A 19,922-nucleotide genomic window follows, 5' to 3' on the forward strand; every position below is an offset into this window, starting at 1 on the left:
AAGCAACATACCTTTCAGTTCAGATACCACCTGTAGTAGCGCGGACTGCTCCTCGGCAACATGCTGCAGCATCTTTTCATGTCGTTCCAACCGTTCAGCTTGAAGCGCGAGCTCGCGCTGGACGGGAGTTGAGCCCGCTGAGTCCATTGCTGGCTGGATTGTTCTGTCACGGGTGATGGGAAAATATGGACCCAGTCGCGGAGCTCTGGATGCAAAGCAAACAGTGCGTTTATTTACAGTGCTCAAAAACAGTCTCCAAACACAAAGCAAAGTGCAAAAATCCAACGGTGATCTTCTCCAAACTCCCAGTGGTGCGCAGGTGAGTTTCCAAAGTGATTATCCGAGTGTGTTTTCTCCTCCGAGAGCTTAATCCCGCAGGCTCCTTCTCTCCAACCTCCTGCTCCGTATCTTTTCCTACAAACGAGCGACAACAACAGGTGAGAAGGCTAGCCGGCTAAAGCTATGTTGCAAGTAACAAACACTCTTTACTACTGAGCTTCAAGTACAATCCAGCGTCGACTGCCGTCTGGACACACAGTTAAATACCTCAGCCCACGACGAAGGATGATTAGTGACAGCTGGGTGGCAAATTAGGTGCAGGTGTGTCAGCCGCTGGGTGGAGACAGCAAGGGTAGGGAGGAGAAGAGAGAGAAACACACACACACACACACACACACAGGCAGGTCACCCCAGGAAGGACCGTCCGACCATGACACATATGTCATGTGTTGAGTTTTGCTTCCCTTGCTCTCGTCATGCCAGATTACGCCCAGCTCTCCTGCCCTTCTGTGTCTCATGCCCTCGTTATCCCAGTGTGTATTTAAGCCCTGTGTTTTCCCTGCTCTGTGTCGAGTTGTTGATGGTCACTTCCTCCCTGTGCTGTGTTTGAAAATCGTTCATGCTCTTAGATCTTGGTTCTGTTTGTGTGGGTTCTCTTGTTTTAGGTTCCAGTGTTCATCATTTTTTGATCGTGTTTGAGTAATTTTTATTTCTCTTATGAGTCATCCCAGTGAATAAACTGCACTTTAAGTTAACCTCTTGGTTTCGAGTCTTGCACCTGGGCACTCCATCCTACCTGCGTCACAGCACACTACGACTGCTCCCTGACAGAACGACCCGACCAGTCATGGGCCCAGCAGACTCTGTGTGGTATCGGCGACCCGCAGTTTCTGCCTTCCTCAAGGAGAGGGTGAGGCAGGAGGCTAGGTGTGCCCTGGGCGCACGAGTCACCCTGCGATGGGTCTTGTTTGGCTGTGGGTGGGCCCCGCAGCTTCCAAACTGCGATGGCTACCACCGTTCCATCAGCTGTTCCACCAGTGATGCGAGGGGGCATGTGCTCTCTCTCAACGTCAGCAGCTCCTCAGTTTTCTGGCATCACTCCGAAAGAAGGATTATGTGGTGTAAGACACTGGGCTTACTCCGCTGCAATCCTTTGCTTTGTTTTTGGGACTTCCACGTTTGGAGCTACACAAGCTTCCTGCCTCTTCGTCTCAGCCCGGCCCACCGGAGGACTTTCCGTCTGGTCGCAGGAGGATTCACGGTCTGGCTTACCTCCATCTTCCTGGAGTGAGTGACGCTCATGCAGCCACTTCCTCTGGGCAATCAGCAGTGGTGCGCAACAAACACTGTTTTTCTCATGCTCTTTTTCTCATCGTTGTATTTTTACTGAGTTTTACTGAGTTGTATATAGCATTTGTATTCTATTTTTTATCTTATTGTATATTTATTCTATTTTTATTCTACTGTATATAGTATTTTATTTTATTTTATTCTATTCTGTACAGTTGTGTACTGTATTTATTCTTATTTTATTCTAATTTTTGCTTCATAACTTTTGCACTGTCCACTTCCTGCTGTGACAAAACAAATTTCCCACGTGTGGGACTAATAAAGGTTATCTTATCTTATCTCCTCCTGAAACAAACAATAAATCCACCCCTAAGACTTCGAAGACTAACTGCCAAGCAGGTGAATCTAAATCTGCTAACTTAGAGGTAGTTGATTCTTTGTTTGAACTCCTGCTCTGAGGATTTAAGAACCTGTTTTCATTCTGTACAATCTGAACCCAGTGTTAAAATGACCAAGACTGCTCTCCTTAAACCTGAGGGAAGAAATATTTGAACTGCTGTGAAATTTCCGAAGGCTGCAAGTTCTGTTTCCATGTCAGCTGAAAGGGAGGTGGTTAATGTTTTTAAGCCAGGCTTTCAGCCATGTATTTTTCAGCAAGGGCCCAAGCAGTTGGTAGGGATGGAGATTACAGGCTGTAACTTGGGCTCTCTGAAGGAAGAGGCTGTCTGTTTCCCAAGGACATTTAAGGACTCTAGTTGCCCCTTGCTAGAACCTATTAAGACTGTGGCTCCTCCTAGGTACTGTTCTGTGTCCAAGTTGAGTCTTTCTGAGGCTGTCCAATCTGCAAAGACTATATGCCCAGACACAATTTGCAATATAGTGCATTTTAAGACTGTTCCCGAATCCTGAGCTTCTCTCTCCTCCTGTTCCTGCTCCCAGGGCAGCTCGGGCACAGCGTTCTCTCCACCCGTTTCAGTTCCTTGGGTGGGAGGGGCTGGTGTTCAGCTGGTGCCCTCACCTGTTCCTGTACAGATACAGCAGTTTTTCTCATGATACAGCAGTTTTTCTCATGCTCAGAAGGCTCGGGAGGATTTATTCAGTCACCATCACTACAACCTTTATTGCCGTCCATAACTCAGTCACTAGTTAGCTTTGGCTGCAGTTAACTTGGGAGGAAGGTACATACAGGAAATAATGCATACATATATCTCTATCAATTAAATCTGGCATGAGGTCTAACATTGTTTAAAGTAGCTTAATTCTGGATCTAAATTAAAAACGTGTTAGACATACTGTTACTGGTTAGTGTAAATGGGACATAGAAACCTTTAAATTTAATCACCTTTCATATTGAGTATCAAAGAATATTAAAGCTGTAAAAGCTGTTTACAGTCAGAATTTATAAAAACTGTAACTGTAAACAAATTCAAACATGTGAGCTTTTCTCTTTGTGTCGAATATCAACACTGTGACTCCTCAGAGTGTAAACATTACTGAGTTGTAGAAATCGTCACTCCAAATGTCTTATGATGACAGTCACTTTATCTGCATCATGCAGCTTGAACGTGTCAGGTAATGGTGTTGAATAGCCATAGTTATCCTTCTCCTGTGTCAGTGTGACTTTACTGTAGAGCATATGGCTGATTTGTGAGGAATGCTTATGGAATAGGGTAAATGGAGTGATTCTTATATAGTGCTTTTCTACTCTCCCAGAGTACTCAAAGCACTCTATACAACATTCACCCAGTCACTCAAGCACCTTCTAAATGGAGTAAACTACGTTCATACACATTCACACTTCGATGGATGCATCTGAGGGCAACTTAGGGTTAGTATGTCACCCAAGGATACTTGACATACAGACCGGAGAAGCCAGGGATTGAACCACAAACCTTCAGATTAGTAGGTGACCTGCTCTACCTCCTTATCTACAGCCACCCCTTATTACTAAATGCATAAATGCAGTACAGAGACTTTTTTTCAACGATTTAAAAAAAAATCAGCATTCCAGACGCTTTATGAAGAATGAAAAAACAAACAAACCCAAAAAACATTGGGCAAAAAACAAAACAAAACAATTAAACCAAGATACCTGCAGCACTTAATATGATAAATACATATAGTTTTGCATTAGCATCACAGTATAGGAATCGCTAAACAGATTCAGGAAAAGAAAAAAAAGAAAAGAAAGAAATCCCAACAGAGAAAAATCAAAGGATGAAATGAGAAAGAATGCCCTGGAGAGATAAGCCAAGCATCATTATACAAGAATACATCACGTTATGTCAACGTGGAGAAAGAACAAAAGTGTTACATGGTGACCTGTGAACAATCTACATCTTTATAAACCACCTTTGTTTACAGGTATACCTCAAAGCACAGGTCAGAGATCATCTATGTACTGTATGCAGCAGTTCCTCTTAGTTTGGATGTTACTAGTAGTGATGTGTTAGTCCTCTCAGTGTCTCTGTGAGTGTTTTGGTGCTGCAGTGTTGTTGTTGTTTGGATATCTGGATGGTCAGAGCCTCCGTTTGCACTCACCCCTAGCCCTGTTTCTACACTTCTGTTATACCCCTGTGTGTGTGCATATGTGTGTGGCACTAATATATTCAGCCCATCACTACATTTGACAGCAAGCTACCTGCAAAAACACGCAGCCATTACTGAGCAGCTTCTGATTGGCCGAGAGCTGTGCCTGATCATGAATATGCACACGTACAGTCAAAGCACACAGTTGAGAGGCTGTCCACATAATCGGGTACAGGAGTATGGTCACTTTGAAACAGCTGATAGAAAACTGTTCATAGATAATAAGCACTTTACAGCATATTTGAAGACATAGAGAGTTTCAGAAGCAGTTTAAGGAGAGGTAGTAATTTTTAAATCTATGGAAAGTGAAACGTCTCTGTGTTTTATTTTGGTTTTTTGAGGCTCAAGCAGATGTATTAGAGAGTCCGGATCACCAAATACTTTTTTTGCCACTTTTTAAGTAAGCGTTAAAGCAATTTTATTTTTCATTAAATCATCATCACTGAGGAAGAATGGAGAAAGCAATATTTAAGAGATTTCAGTCTCCTGTTGGCGATGTGTTGAACTGTTTTGAAAAGGAGGTAGTGTTATTTTGGTTTCTAATCTCGCTTCAAGATTTCTGTCTGCCACTTTGTACTTTGCAAGCAGTGTTGGGTAAGTTACTTTAAAAAAGTAATTAATTACTAATTACTTAGTCAATATTGTATTTAATTATTTATTTATACTGTGTCAGAAAAGTAACTTAATTACTAAATAAGTAATTTAACTAAATACTTCTTAAAATCCCTATAAACCTTGAGTGGGCAAACAATGGAAATATAACTCTTTAAATAATAAATAATTTTTTTTAAAGATTCGTCCATGCTCTGTGTCAGGCGCTTCAGTAGATTACTGGCGCTATTAATAGCGGCCGATAGTTTTTACATATTACTGTAATGTTCTTGTCTGCTTGTTTCAGAAAAGTGAAGAGACGGGAATATGTCCATTTCAAAAAACAGCAGCCGAGTCTGACATCTTCCGCTTTAGAATACGACTATGCAGCAAACTGGCGCGAAATGACGTGCAGCTGCACTACAGCGATGTTAAAGCAGCAGAGTTTACTTCTACGTTTAGAAGATAAATTATTGAAATTAAATAATGATATTCAGCGAGTTTAATTATTTTACAATGTAACACAAGTACATTGTAAGTAACTGTAATTAAAATACCCAAAAATGAATAGTAATTAGTTACTCTACTTTTTCAGGGGCAAAGTAATTTAATTACAGTAACGCGTTACTTAGTAACGCATTACACCCAACACTGTTTGCAAGAAATCAGTTTCTAATGTGACAGGAAACAGTACTGTGTGAACGCAAAGTCGTCAGAAAAGTGGGTTGTTTGTTTCGTTAAATAGCAAAACCCATCTGAAGTACTTTTCCCTCTTTACTGTATAAGCAATAGAAATTTGAAATAACTCCTCTCTGCCCAAAGACATCACTGTTTTAAAGTAGATTACAGTGCACGATTTCTTCTTGTGAATGCTGAACCTTTATGTGGAAAGAGCTTTATTTTATAGATTTTAAACTTCAACAGTATCAATATACAGGATGGGCCATTTATATGAACGCACCGTAATAAAATGTGAATGGTTGGTGATATTAAAGTCCTGTTTTTGGCACAAGATGGGTGGTGACCATGGTGGCCATTTAGAAGTTGGCCATCTTGGATACAACTTTTGTTTTATCAATAGGAAGAGGGCCATGTGACACATCAAACTTATTGGTAATGTCACTAGAAAAACAATGGTGTGCTTGGTTTCAACATAACTTTATTCTTTCATGAGTTTTTTACAAGTTTCTCTCTGTTCACAGCCATTGACATGTCGAAGAGGTTAACACGTGAGGAGCGGATCAAAATTGTGTTGATATCTGGTGAACGCAGTAAATGGTAAATGGCCTGTATTGGTAAAGCGCTTTACTAGTCCCTAAGTACCCCAAAGCGCTTTACACATCCAGCCATCCACCCATTCACACACTGGCAAGCTACATTGTAGCCACAGCCACCCTGGGGCGCACTGAGAGAGGCGAGACTGCCGGACAGTGGCGCCACCGTGCTATCTGACCACCACCAGTAGGCAACGGGTGAAGTGTCTTGCCCAACAACGAGCGAGACTGTCCAAGATGGGGCTCGAACCGGCAACCTTCCGATTACAAGGTGAACTCCCAACTCTTGAGCCACGATGGCCCAGTAACCGGGTGGTTCTGACCAAGCTTCCCTTGTCAGCGAGTAAAAGACCAGTTGAAGATGTTCTGTCTTGTTTTCGTTCTTCATGAGGAATAAGTCTCTAAACTAGCGGGGCCTGTGGAAGCCCAAACTCAACAGTTTCACTTCAGCTCTGTGTTTGTTATAACTTTACTCTTTTGTGCGGCTGACAGACCAGCAAGAGAGGCCCACAGACCAGCTGGACCACATACGCTGTACGCTGCCTTCATCAACACCAGAGCTCTGGGCAGGTAGACGGACCGTCCCCAGACTGCAAACGTGCTCTCCACATGGAGCCATAAATTATGGCCGTACAACTCATGCTACAAAGGATATTATGCAAAAACATGTTTCAGGCATTGCAGTTGATGAAATTGAGTCAATACAATTAGAGAAGTCAGAAAGACCGATTCATCTTTCTTATTAATGTAACTGCTGCATTTACTCACTGCGCTAATCTCACCCTTCTTCTTCTGCTCAGGCTGTACAACACGAACCTTTGAGATGTGGAAGAACAGGAAATTCTCATCATAGAAGATCCAGGGTTTGAATCCAGTCTAGGGCCTTTCTGTCTGGAGTCTTCCCATGTCTGCTTATGTTCTCTCTGGTACTCTGGTGGCTTCTCACGGTCCAGAAACATGCATAGGGTTAGGTTAACTGATGATTTGAAATTGACCAAAGGGGTGAATGGGAGCTAATTAGTAAGAGTATTGTTACTCTCCCCAGGAGTAGTCCAGCAGTAGAAATCAGTCCTATAACAAGGTGTGTAACATCTAGCAGGGTGACAGAAAAACCCAGGGTAACTTCTAAGGACCTCAAAGTCTCTCTCACATTGCATATTTTAAACATGTTTCCATTTGTCACTTCAGTCTTTACTCTGAAATACAGGAAGAGAAATCATGGCTGAAACAATTTCTCATGAAACCAGGGGTGTGGTCCAACAGTCAGTTTTGGTGAGGAAGGTTCCTAACTGAGAGAAGTGACCCAGAAGTATCTGTGTAGGAGCCACAATGAATCAAGATCATGAGCTTTATTAACTGATCAAAGTCTATTCTTTCATCTTCTGTATTATTCAGTTTGCATTGGTAATGCCCATTATTGTAATGCTTTTTTATGATGATGTTTTCTTTTGCGTGGAAACCAGGTCCAAATGGCTCTTTGGGTTTTAAAGGTTGCAGACCCCTGTGCTAAACTAATTAAAACATTGTAAGTGCAGGTCTTCAGTTTACGTTTCTTTGTGAAAACAGCACAGCAAAGGAGACTCTGTGACGTTTTGGTATAAGGGATAAATCTTCTGACCAAACCTGCTGGGACTGTGTGAGGTCCTGAGGCTAAGAGTAAGGATTTATCCACAGGAGAGCTGCGTTCTTACAAACCATCCCACTGTGTAAACCTGACATCTGTGGAACAGCTGAGCTGTATGATGTGTACAAGGACACAAAACATTATTTAGCATCAGATCCCGAGCCCTCCACGTGTTAATCAAGAAACTGCTGCTGTGCTACATCCATAAATAATGAATAAATTAGGAGCTAAAGCTAAAAGGACAGTTTATTTGTACCATCTTCATGTGAACACATTCAAGAACATCACATATGAAAGAAACATTGAAAACTTCCACACTACATAAAGCAAGAAAAATAGTTTTTCTTTCAGGTGGTTTCAGAAAAACAAAAACATCAAACAGCTCCAAGACTCTCTTTGAAAGAACTAAAAACCTTTATTTTCATGGTCCAATCATGAGTGAACTCCCCGATGAAGCCTTGTGTGCTAAAACATGTCAGAGTTTTAAAGGTTAAACATGAGTTTCCAAAACGTTTTGCTGGAGAACAATGAACTATTTGACTGAGTTTCAATTATTTACAGACGAGCAAAACCAGGACAGAGAAAAAAGGAGAAAACTGACTCAGTAAAACGACAGAAAATAAGATCCCATGTAAATCTGTATTATGTAGAAGTTCAGCCCAGCAACCAGTTCAGTTCAACACAAGTTTAAATGATTCTATCTGAACTCTGTGGAGCCTGATCTCAAGCTTTTAGAGTCTGACACTGAAACCAGAGGATCTTTCTGTCTCTTCAGATTCACTGCGATGGGAGTGATTTCAGCCCTGAGTGATCACGCTGATGTTTGCACAGAGCAGACAATGAGGTGAATGTTTGGGCACATTGGTAACAGTGAAACAGTTTATTAGTAACGTGGGATCGTTTGTGTTTGGAGTATGAACTGAGATTCCTGAAGCTCTTGTCACACTGGTCACAGCTGTAGTTTCCTTCCATGTGTGTACGTTCATGCTTGTTACGATGACTTGATTGTAAGAAGCTTTTGTCACAGTGTCTGCACTTGTATGGTTTCTCTCCTGTGTGGACTCGTTTGTGTGTTTTAAGCTGACCTGCCGTGGTGAAGGATGACCCACACTGATCACAGACGTGCTTTTTAACCCCACTGTGAATCAGTTCATGTCGTTTTACCTCAGTTGATGTGGTGAAGCTTCTCCCACATTCTTTGCAGTATTTCAGTTTGTCTCCAGTGTGTCTACGTTGATGTCTTTTTAGGGTAACTTGCAAACTGAAACTTTTTCCACAGAGGTCACAATGAAAGTCTTTCCCACCACCACAGTGATGACAGGGTTGAGAACTGGATCCATCTGTGTCGCTCTGCTTCTAAACAAAGACACAAAGACAGTGTAAGTCAGTCCTTCAACATTTTTATCCTGAATGTCGCCTGAAATAAAGAGCATCTCTGCAGACGTCCAATTACATTTTACTGTTTCAGTTAACACACTCAGTTTACTGGGCTGCAATAACTACAATACTACCACCATAATACTACAGTAATACTAAAATCATAACTGACATGAAAATCTGAATAATCACTCAGAGCTGCTTTTCCATGCAGTAGAATTGCTAACATGCTAACACAGTTTAATGAGCAGAGATGTTCCAAACAGTCAGGCTAAAATGACAAGATAACAATATAAATACATACCTCACAGTAACTGCACTTGTAGAGTCTCTTTCTGGTGTGGATCTGTTGGTGTCGTCTCAGGTAATGTGGAGATTTAAAAGTCTTCTCACACAGGTCACATTTATAAGGTCTCTCCTCAGTGTGGGTAAACATGTGTTGTTGTAAGTTTGCGTCTGTAGCAAAGTATTTGCCACACTGTTCACAGCAGTACACATCATGTCTGATGTGAATGTGTAGGTGTGTATTTCGGTTCCGTCTCTGGCTGAAAGTTTTTCCACAAATGTCACAGCTGTATGCCTTAATTCCAGAGTGGGTAACTAGATGACTCTGTAAGCTGCTACTTTGAGTAAAAGCTCTGCCACACTGATCACAGCTGTACGCTTTAACTCCACTGTGGATGAGTTGGTGTCTTTTTAGGGAACCCTTCAAGGAAAAAGACTTTCCACACAAGTCACAGCTGAACGGTCTCTCTCCAGTGTGGATGACCTGATGACATTTTAGTTCAGCCTTCCCAGTAAAATCCTTCCCACACTCGTCACAGCTGTATGCCTTAATTCCAGAGTGGGTAACTAGATGACTCTGTAAGTGGCTACTGTGAGTAAAAGCTCTGCCACATTGATCACAGCTGTACGCTTTAACTCCACTGTGGATGAGTTGGTGTTGTTTTAGGGAACGCTTCCAGGAAAAAGACTTTCCACACAAGTCACAGCTGAACGGTCTCTCTCCAGTGTGGATGACCTGATGCTGTTTTAGTTTTGCCTTCCCAGTAAAACCCTTCCCACACTCGTCACAGGTGTATGTTTTCTCTCTCTTTCTTCTGTGAGGTTTGTCGGCCTCCTGAGAGCGCTGACTTCTCGCTCCATGTTGGTCCTGCAGTGACAGAGATACAAACAGAGGCAGTGAGTGAAATGTAGTTGTGGAACAAACTCAACCTTCAAACTCCCTCCATTAACACTAGTTTTAAACCTGAAGGTGGAGTGTGGCACCAAACACCTTCAAGGTCTCTTATCCCCACCTGCTGGTAGTTCTAACACATTACATCCAACCTGGTGTTAAAAATAATTCATGACTATTTAAAAACACTAAAATCAACACACAATTATTTATAATTTATATTATTTTGTCGTTTCTTATTACATATTTCTATAATTTTTATAGATGTATACATAATTATTCAGTGATAATAAATCATATGTTTATTTATTTGTTTATTCAAAAGGAACCCCATTAGCTTCCACAACAGATGTTGCTGATCGTCCGTCAAATACAATCACATAAAATATTACACAATAAAGTGGATTCAAGATATCCACATAATTTGGCTCACATCCACAGTGAGGTTTCACAATTGTTAAAACATAAGCAATCAATATCAATAACATTGAGACACATTGCACAAATTTCAAAAACAAATCATCTCTTACAATATTTACAACAACTAAAAGCTCTGTAAATCAGCTTTTAAGTGTTCATTGAAGTTTTGAATAGTTGCTAATTCTCTAATTTTATAAGGCAATTTATTCCACTTAAAAGTTGCTCTAAATATAACAGTTTTACAAAAAGTTACTTTTAACTCGAGCATTTACTAAATTGCAGTTTGTTGAAAACTGTGTAATATGATTATGTATTTCATCTGGATACTGCAACTGAGCAGAAATAAATGTGGTGTGTTTAACAGAATTGCTTTCTTTATAACTACAAGTAAGCCATAGAAAATTTTAGCCTGTACAGGAAGCCAAGAAAGTTGATTATGCATTTTATCAATATTAGTATAGTATGAACATCTTAACACTAATCTGGACGCCTTATTCTGGACTAACTGAAGTCTGTTAAGATCTGTCTTATTAGCTGCTGACCAAATGATTGAACAATACTCCAGATGAGACATTACTAGTGCATTAATGACATCTTTCATAATTGAAGAAGTGATACAGAAAGAGCATTTCATAGCCATAGCTATGCCTTGTCCCATTTTCTTAATAACAGAGTCGATGTGCTGAGACCATGAAAGGTGGTGATTTATGGTAACTACTTATGAGCACCTGCAATCGTTCTGGTGCTGTGACATAAAAACAAACGCTGACCCCTGACTCTGGCACACAGTTTTACCTCTTTTGTTCATTTTAATGTGTGATTAGTGCACGATCAGCTGGGCCATATCATACCGTTCATAGTAGTACCGGTATAATGTTGGGCAATGATAGGAAAGTGAAATATGACGCGCATGTGCAGTGCCTTTGTTTTCATACGCACATGGAGGAAACAGCATGGCGGCGACGGAGAATGAGAAGGGCGAAAGCGGATCGTTGAATGAAACATATGAACCAGAATTGGTTTGTAAAAATGCTGCAACTTCAGTGGTGTGGAACTGGTTTAGCTTTCGTCCGTCAGATACACAACAAAGCACTATTTGTGGTAGAGCATGCTAGCAGGCCGTCGTTATTACTGTGTTTTTGTGGCGTTGTAAAGTATTTTGTCTCGTCAATTATATCATCAGTTATATTGTTATCGCAAATTTTCAAATGTATATCGTGATAAATATTTTTGGTCATATTGCCCTGCTCTGTCTGTCACCTTCTGTGTTGAGCTCATTGTTTTCTCTGTAGTGGCTGAGCTGAGTCCAAGTAGCTGAAAATGTTCCTCTGCTGCTCCGTCAGACTCTTCTCCTCCTGCTGATCAGCTGGGACACAAAACAGATCTTTGTTAGGCTCCACACTGCACTGAAGAGTCAAAGTGTCTCATATGTTCATCTCACAAGACAAAGAACACATTTTTGCTTCCCGAGGTGGGCAACTTATTGAAAACAAACAGAAAAGGTTTGAGCACTGATACCTGGCATTGCTGGCATTGAAAGATGCAATGCCAGCAATGAGGATTGTCAAGACTAAAACCAATCATTAAGCAAAGACAACAGGGATCATTTATTTCTGTTTATTTAGCATTCACAACATTTGTAGTTGCCTTCTGTACAGGGGAAGTCCACGCACACTGTGTGGTACCGCCATCCGCAGAAGGTGCATTCAATCTCTGTAAGAAAAACTAGATTGTCTGAGACTGAAATGATATTAACAAAAGGAGTGGTGATTTGTAAAACTTCAAGTGTATGATAAGGTGAAAACAAATACACAATTGCATGTCATGTAGTTGAAGGTTTTTTTATTTTCTTCTTTTGGAAGACTTGAAAACACTGAAAGTTACAAATGTATTGTGCTTGAAACAAATTCAAAGTAGGTGATAAAGCCAGCTGCACATGTGTGTCACAAGTAAATCTGGCTGTATAATAAACAGAAACAAGTGATCCCTGCTGTCTTTGCTTAATGATTGGTTTGAGTCTTGACAATCCACATTGCATCTTTCAATATGTTTGTGGGTACATTTGAATGCACCAGTGTAAGTGCAGCCACTCAGACTCTACTCAATGTGGTCATAGAAACAGGTGCAGATGTGTCACGAGTTAATCTAGTAGTAGGCTATGGCACTTGGCCACAGGTGGCAGTAGTGGACTGACCTCCATTTGAGACTGCTCCAGCTGCTCTGTGACAGTCAGTAGATCTGCTACAAATTGCAGATCATATGCAAGTTTTGGAAATTACATTATAAATATTCCTAACTTAGCCATGGCAGCCATGTTGATCTATTACCTATATTGGCTGAAAATGTTCATTTCCAGAGAAAAGACACAGGCAGACTATGCTTACAGGATGTGATGTTACATGTTATTATGTGATGTTATTGAAATCATCAAGAATAACGGGAGTGGTGATTTCTATAACTTTGTGTATATAATTTGGCATTTCTTACTGATGTAGGCCAAAATAATAAAATGTAATTTATTTTAAAGGTTTATTTGCAAGACACAAAATCAGACAAAATAGAAGGTTCCACATGTATTGTGCTTGAAACGAATTCAAACGTGGCGATAGAGCCAGGTGCAGATGTGTGTCACAAGTTAATCTGGCTGTAGGCTATGGTACTCAGCCACAGGTGGCGCTGGTTGACTCGACTCCATTTGAGCGCACACAAAGTGAATTGCACGCTTTAGTTGTGCAGCAAAAACTCTGAATTCGGAGTGATAACAAGTACGAGGGGAACGATGACGAGGACAAGATTCTCCCGATTGTTTACTCTTGCTGTCCTGTGAACAGCATCGGCATGAGAATATCACCAGGTACACTCGCAACATTTTTAAACATTTAGTTGTTCAAGAGGAACAAGACTGATGGAGTGTGTTTGACGGAGTGTGGGATTAGTGGTGAGAAAAACAACTCACGAAACTTGACCTTTCTATACTCGTGGCTCACTTGCACTTCTAATCTATTCGTTTGCACACTTACACACACACAGCTGTGGTTTCCTGTTTTGCTACACTCTGGAGAGCCTCGCCTTTAACGGTCTTCTCTCACAGAGAGCAACAGAAAACTTCATTCAGAAAACTTCGAAAAACTCGAGATTGACTGAACTCAGTTCAAAGTTACCTTGGCACTTACCTTTAGATGTGAGAGGTAGTGATGGTCCGCTTGAAGCTGACGCTCCGGTGCGTTTGTCAAAAAGATCAACACGCTGCTTCAGAAGCACTGTGTCGAGGCTTGATTCGTTTGGCAAGAGTCACGTGATTAGTGACGTCTGAAGCTTCATTTACAGTGTACTTTTTTATTGAACTTTATTGAAACACAATGAGTATAGAACATACAAACAGATGAAGTTTACAAAAGAACAGAACATGAACATACAAAACCAGGAGTAAAAAATAATTATATGAGTACGCGAAAAACATCACATATATATATTGTTCTGAGAGGCTTTTTGTTGGTTGAGTCTGAAATTGATTGCATGTACAATTCCATATCCTTATAAAAAGGCAGAAATATGGTGTTTTATTAATAAATTTGCATTTATGGATAAAAAATTTAGCTAAAAGTATTTAGAAATGTATTATAAAAAAAACATGGAGAACTTAAAGAAACAGAATAAAACATTTTCCCATCATCAAAAAACTCCCTTAAAATATGGACAATAACAAAACTGCTAAATTCCTTCCAGAATCTCTGTGTAGAGGAACAGTACCAAAAAAAATGTGCCACAGTTTCTGGATGATCCCCACAGAAAGTTCAATTAGTATTTATGTCTCTTTTAAATGTTACCATATAGTGACTGGCTGGGTAACATTTATGAAGAATTTTATATGAGATTTCCTTCACCTTGTTTACAATTAGATATTTATGGGATCATCCAGACTGTCTTCCAGGTGATATCTGGAACATGTCGGTTCCACTAAGATATTATATATATGGGAGAGACACGATATCTTCTTGGAATAAACTACGTATTCTCTTATTGCTGTTACCAAGTTCCTGTGAAAAGCAGATTTTTCCCACTGCTGACTCAGCTGGATCAGGGAGAGTGACTGAGGTAGATATTGAACTGTCAGTGTTTTTATATAACATTAAAGTACCTGAGGGTATGGCACCAAGCACCATTGAGAATTCCCAAACACTGATGGGAAAATTATATAGTGTAAGGAATTCATTGTAAGTAAGCAGTACTCCTCTTTATTAACCAGCTGAGCCACCAATAGGATCCCATTTTGGACCCAAGTTTCCAGGAAAATCTTTTATTTTTAAATAAAATATCTCTGTTGTTCCAGATGAGGTATTTGTGTGGTGAGAAGTTGTGTTTATAAATGAGGGTCCACGCTAAGAGGACGTGCTTATGGTTGCTTATGGTTTTTCCATATAAAATTAAAGAGCATGCGGTCAATGTCTTTACTAATTTTCTTATCCAGATGTAAGGAGAGAGCAGTATATGCCAGGCGGGATATCCCTTCAGCTTTAGTAATTAACACTCTACCTGTCAGAGATAAATCCCTTTGCAGCCACTGGTTGAACTTTTTTTGTGTTTTTTGTATAAGCGGATTGAAGTTTGACGAGCATCTTGACTTTTGGTCTTTGGATATTAACAGTCCTTGGTATGTGACTTCTTATTTAACATAAATGTTGCAGTGCAGCCTTTAATTGCTAGTAATTCATATTTTTTTAGATTTAGACATAAACCAGATGCCTCAGAGAAATCACTAATAACACTAAGTGCTGGACGGATTTGATTTGCATTCTTCGAGAAGAGTGGTGTCATCAGGTAGCTGGCTGATGGTGACCCTTACGCACAGAGATTGTTCCAGATTCTCTGAATCTTTGGATGATGTTATGCACAGTTGATGATTATAATTGCAAAGTCTTTGCAATTTTTCACTGGGTAACACCTTTCTGATATTGCTCCACTATCTTTCTATGCAACTTTTTGGAATCCGGTTTGTAAAATCAGTCTAATGTTATTAGAAATGTGTTTATTTCTCTTAAAGCCTGATTGTGTCTCATTGATAATTGTATCCAAGAACTCTTTAATTCTGTTAGCAAGTACTAAAGCCATAATCTCATAGTCATTATTGAGCAGACAGATGGGTCTCCAATTATCAATAAGAAGTAAGTCTTTGTTTGGCTTTGGAATAAGTGTCATGAGACCCTGAGTAAGAGTAGGAGGGAGGGTGTTATTCTCTATACTTTCTATCAAAACCTGCAGTAAGAACGGAGCCAGGAGATTAGAAAATGATTTATAAAACTCTGCAGTTAAACCATCTGTGCCAGGAGATTTGTTTGCCTTAAGTGCAGAAATAGAATTACAAATCAAAAGTAGTTAAAAATGGCCAATTATCCCTGGAGCCCAGAGGGTTAATCGTTTTTAAAGTAACGCAATAGTTACTTTTCAAGTAATTCATTACTTTCAGAATCTTGTAACTCAGTTACTAACTAAGTGACTTATTTGAAGAAGTATCTAGTAACTATAATTAATTACTTTTTCAAAATAACTTGCCAACACTGTTTATAAGGAAGTGAATCATTCGCAGGATTTGTGGAGTGTTCTGATGGTGAGAGATAGCAAACCACAGATTGATCTATTGAGAGATATGGAGCCAGAGAGGCAGAGGAGAGGTTCTGTCATGTGGGAGTATTTTCGGTTGATTTTGGTCAGTTTTGGTTCGGTTTGCCAGCTTTGTGTTCTTGTTGTTTGTTTTTGTTTTTTGTGTGTTTCTTTTATCTAAACGTAAAAAAATTAAATTGTCAAAATCTGCTTTTCATATCTGCTTATCATTTTTGATAGTCTGTGGAACCCAGGACGACCAGATACCTGCATCTCTACCAGTTTCTGTGCACTCCAGCCTCTTCTGAGAGGGTGTTTTTTTAAGGCAGGAGAAATTACTCCATGAAAACAAGCAGACTCGGCCATCACACAGTGGAACAAATTCTCTTCTTAAATAAAAATGAAAAAGGGTTACCTTAAATGCATCATGCTTTTAATTTGCAAGTTCATAAGCATTTTCCCTTTCCAGTTCACAATCAATTCTGCCCCCAGGTCAAAAATATGTATAAGAATATTGGCCTAATATAATATTATTAATAAACATACCTGTTCAGCTGTCCAGTGATTAATTGTATTCAAAAGGACTTCTCCCTGTGACTTTGTCTTTAATAGCGTTTAATGAGTGGTCTTCAAAACAACTGCTTCTTCACTTAGTAGTTGTCGATAGGGATGGGTATCGTTTAGGTTTTATCCGATACCAGTACCAAACCGGTACTTTTGAAACGGTGTCCGTGCTTAAACGGTGCTCGAACCGGTGCTTAAAGAATGAAGAACACAAACTTTGTCCAAAAACCTCTCATGTTTAGCTGTGTTTTTGTAAAAAGACAACCATGTTAGATGTGAGTGAAGTTGGCCCCCCCACCTTCTTCAAATCTAACAAAAGTGGTATCAAACGTTTGTGCTACGTTGGTGCTGGTTTGGGCTGCAAAAATTTTCGTTTGTGCCGCTTTCATTTTAAAGATATTAATAAAAATTTCTAGAGGTCATCAGAGGTCAACCAGCCGCCCCCACATTAATTAAATCAAACAAAATTGGTGTCAATCAACTGTGCTACGTTTGTGCTGGTTTGTGCTGCAAAAGTTTTCGTTTGTGCCGCTATCATTTTAAAGATATTAATGAAAATGCAAACGTCAAAAGGTCAACCAGCCCCCCACATTACCCAAATCAAACAAAAGTTGATGTCACAGGTTTGTGCTATATTTGTGCTGGTTTGTGCTGCAAAAATTTTTGTTTGTGCCGCTATCATTTTAAAGATATTAATAAAATAACGTCTTGATGCGTGCTTAATCATCCAGGTAAGTAAATCCCAAAAGGTTGATTCTGTTCATCAGGACATTTTCAGTTGGAGAAACGTTTCGTCACTCATCCAAGTGACTTCTTCAGTCTCAGCTGACTGCAGGTTTCCCCAACCTTATAAACACATGTGAGTGAAGTTGGCCCCCCTACCTTCTTCAAATCGAACAAAATTGATGTCAAGCATTTGTCCTGCAAATTATTTTGTTTGTGCAGGTTATGTTTCCCTAATTTTATAAACAGTACATGTACAGTGAGAGAGAGATGTTAGACTTCTTCAGTCTCAGCTGACTGCAGGTTTCCCCAACCTTATAAACAGTACATTTGCATAGTGAAGGAAACTAGCACCACTGAATGAACAATGTGCTGGGGGGTTAGTTCCATGATTGTTAGTATGCAAATTCTTATGACCATTGATCAATGACAACTAATCAAAGCCTACTGATCAATGGCCATGAGTACCATTCACAAAAAGTGGGGAATGGCTACAATCACAGCATTGTAGGATGGCGAAAGATGTACCCTTGGGCCCCCCTTCTCGATTCAGAGATGGTCAGCATCCTGACAGCCCGATGGACGAAGCTGTCTCTCAGTCTGTGTGTTCTGGCCCGGAGGCTCTTCAGTATCCTTCCTGATGGCAGCAAACTGAAGACGCTGCTGAAGGGATGAGTGGAGTCACCTGTAATGGAGAGGACCTTCCAGATGAGGCAGGTGCAGCTGCTCTCACTACCCGTTGTCATTTTTTCCTGCAGAACCCAGTGCAGGAGTCATACCACACAGTGATGCAGCTGGTGAGGATACTCTCAACTGTGCCTCTGTAGAAGGTGCTCATAATGGGGGTTGAATCTCTTGTGCTTCTCAGTTTGCAGAGGAAGTAGAGTCGCTGTTGGTCTTCTCCACATTCAGGGACAGGTTGTTGTTGCTGTACCACTCTGCCAGATGGTTAACTTCACCCCTGTAGTAGATCTCGTCGTGGGTCAGCAGAGTGAAGAGAAGGGGGCTCAACACACATCCTTGGGGAGCCCCCGTATTCAGTGTTCTTGGGCTGGAGGTGTTGCTGTCGACCTGTACTGTCTGCTGTCTTCCTGTCAAGAAATCTAGCAGCCAGTTATACAGCAAGGTGCTGATCCCCAGCAGATCCAGTTTGTGAATGAGTTGCTGGGGAATGATGATGCTGAAGGCTGAACTGAAGTCTATGAACAGCACTCTGACATATGAGTCTCTAGTGTTCAGATGTGTGAGGGCTGAGTAAGGGGCAGTTGAAATTCCATCATCGGTTGAGCGTTTTGACCGGTATGCAAACTCAAATGAATCCAGGTTGGGGGAAAGCGATAATTTAATTTGATGCATGACTAACCGTTCAAAGCACTTCATAATGATGGAGGTGACTTTGACAGAACGGTAGTCCTTAAAGCAGGAGGTAGATGACTTCTTGGGTACAGTAATGACGGTGGAGGCTTTGAGGCATGTGGGAACGGCGGCCTGACCCTAGTGATGTGTTAAGATGTCTGTGAAAACATTTGTGAGTTCCACAGCATAGTCCGTCAGTGCTCGTCCAAGGATGTTATCAGGACCTGGAGCTTTGCGTGTACTGATTTTGGCAAGGGATCTCCACACACTGTCTGGGGATTTGTTCACCACAGTCTGCAGAGTGGGCTTGTAGTCTGTGATGGTTTGTATTCCTTGCCACTGCCTCCAAGTATCTCAGCTGTCGCTGAAGCTTTGCTGTAGCTGATGCCACGTGACAGGTTTGCCCTTGCTGTTTTTTGGCTCACCTAATTCCCAGCTCTGAAGGCTTGCATTTTTCAACCTTAGGAGCATTTAAACCTGACCTGTGAGCCATGGTTTCTGATTGGCCCGGACAGTGATAGTCCTGGTGTCACGACCTGCAGGATCGGCAAGGTGCTGATCAGAATCTCTCCACTCCTAGCCCTCCTTCTCTTCTCTTTTCCTTCTCTCTCCCCCTCTCTCCTTCTCTCCCCTGTTTTGCCGGAACTCATGGCGGCTTCACGCCCTCGGTCCACGCCTTCCTGGATTGGGAACACCTGGGCCTCATCAGACCAGCTGGTATATTAAAAGGAGGAGATCAGCTGTTCAACGCTGGATTGTTGTGAAGGCTCTAGTCAGTACACGTCTAGCTCAAGTTTCCTGTGCCTCCGTCTCAGAGACTTAACGAGTGTTTCTTTGTTCCTAGATTCCCCGGACCCGTCCCCGTGTTTCCCCGTGTGGAGTGTGGAAGGAGTGACTGGTCGCTAGCGGAGAAGAGAGAGGCTGAACTGAGCGCGTGTGTGATTTCCCCCGTTTTCCCTGGAGCCCTGCCCCTCACGTCTTGTATATAGCACTAACCCCTCACTGTCTGTACATACACTTGGTGAAGATCTGTAAATAAACCGTCTCTGTTTAAACGCTA

General features: G+C 41.0%; 1 protein-coding gene and 1 long non-coding RNA gene across 2 annotated transcripts; one reads left to right on the forward strand and one right to left on the reverse strand.

The window, feature by feature from the left end:
- Positions 1-14: 14 nt before the first annotated feature.
- LOC112847956 (zinc finger protein 708-like) lies at positions 15-18,252 on the reverse strand. Its single transcript, XM_025910603.1, has 6 exons — positions 18,035-18,252; positions 13,795-13,870; positions 9,329-10,177; positions 8,507-9,003; positions 287-414; positions 15-205 (listed from the first exon to the last, which is right to left on the reverse strand). Exons 1-6 carry the CDS (start codon positions 18,250-18,252, stop codon positions 15-17), a joined length of 1,959 nt encoding a protein of 652 aa, XP_025766388.1.
- A 1,224-nt stretch (positions 18,253-19,476) lies between these two features.
- LOC112847909 (uncharacterized) lies at positions 19,477-19,922 on the forward strand. The gene is made up of 2 exons (XR_003221744.1): positions 19,477-19,634; positions 19,707-19,922. It is a non-coding gene; the product is annotated as an uncharacterized LOC112847909 (long non-coding RNA).

This window comes from Oreochromis niloticus, linkage group LG9, assembly GCF_001858045.2.
Source record: "Oreochromis niloticus isolate F11D_XX linkage group LG9, O_niloticus_UMD_NMBU, whole genome shotgun sequence".
Lineage (NCBI taxonomy): Eukaryota > Metazoa > Chordata > Actinopteri > Cichliformes > Cichlidae > Oreochromis > Oreochromis niloticus.

Excerpts from the sequence above, each read along its gene's own strand:
- LOC112847956 (XM_025910603.1), bottom strand. The coding sequence starts at position 18,252 with ATGACAACGGGTAGTGAGAGCAGCTGCACCTGCCTCATCTGGAAGGTC. Across the intron at positions 13,871-18,034 it reads TCGAGAAGGGGGGCCCAAGG|CAGCGTGTTGATCTTTTTGA; the intron begins GTACATCTTTCG and ends GTGCTTCTGAAG. Across the intron at positions 10,178-13,794 it reads ACTACCTCTCACATCTAAAG|GACCAACATGGAGCGAGAAG; the intron begins GTAAGTGCCAAG and ends CTGTCACTGCAG.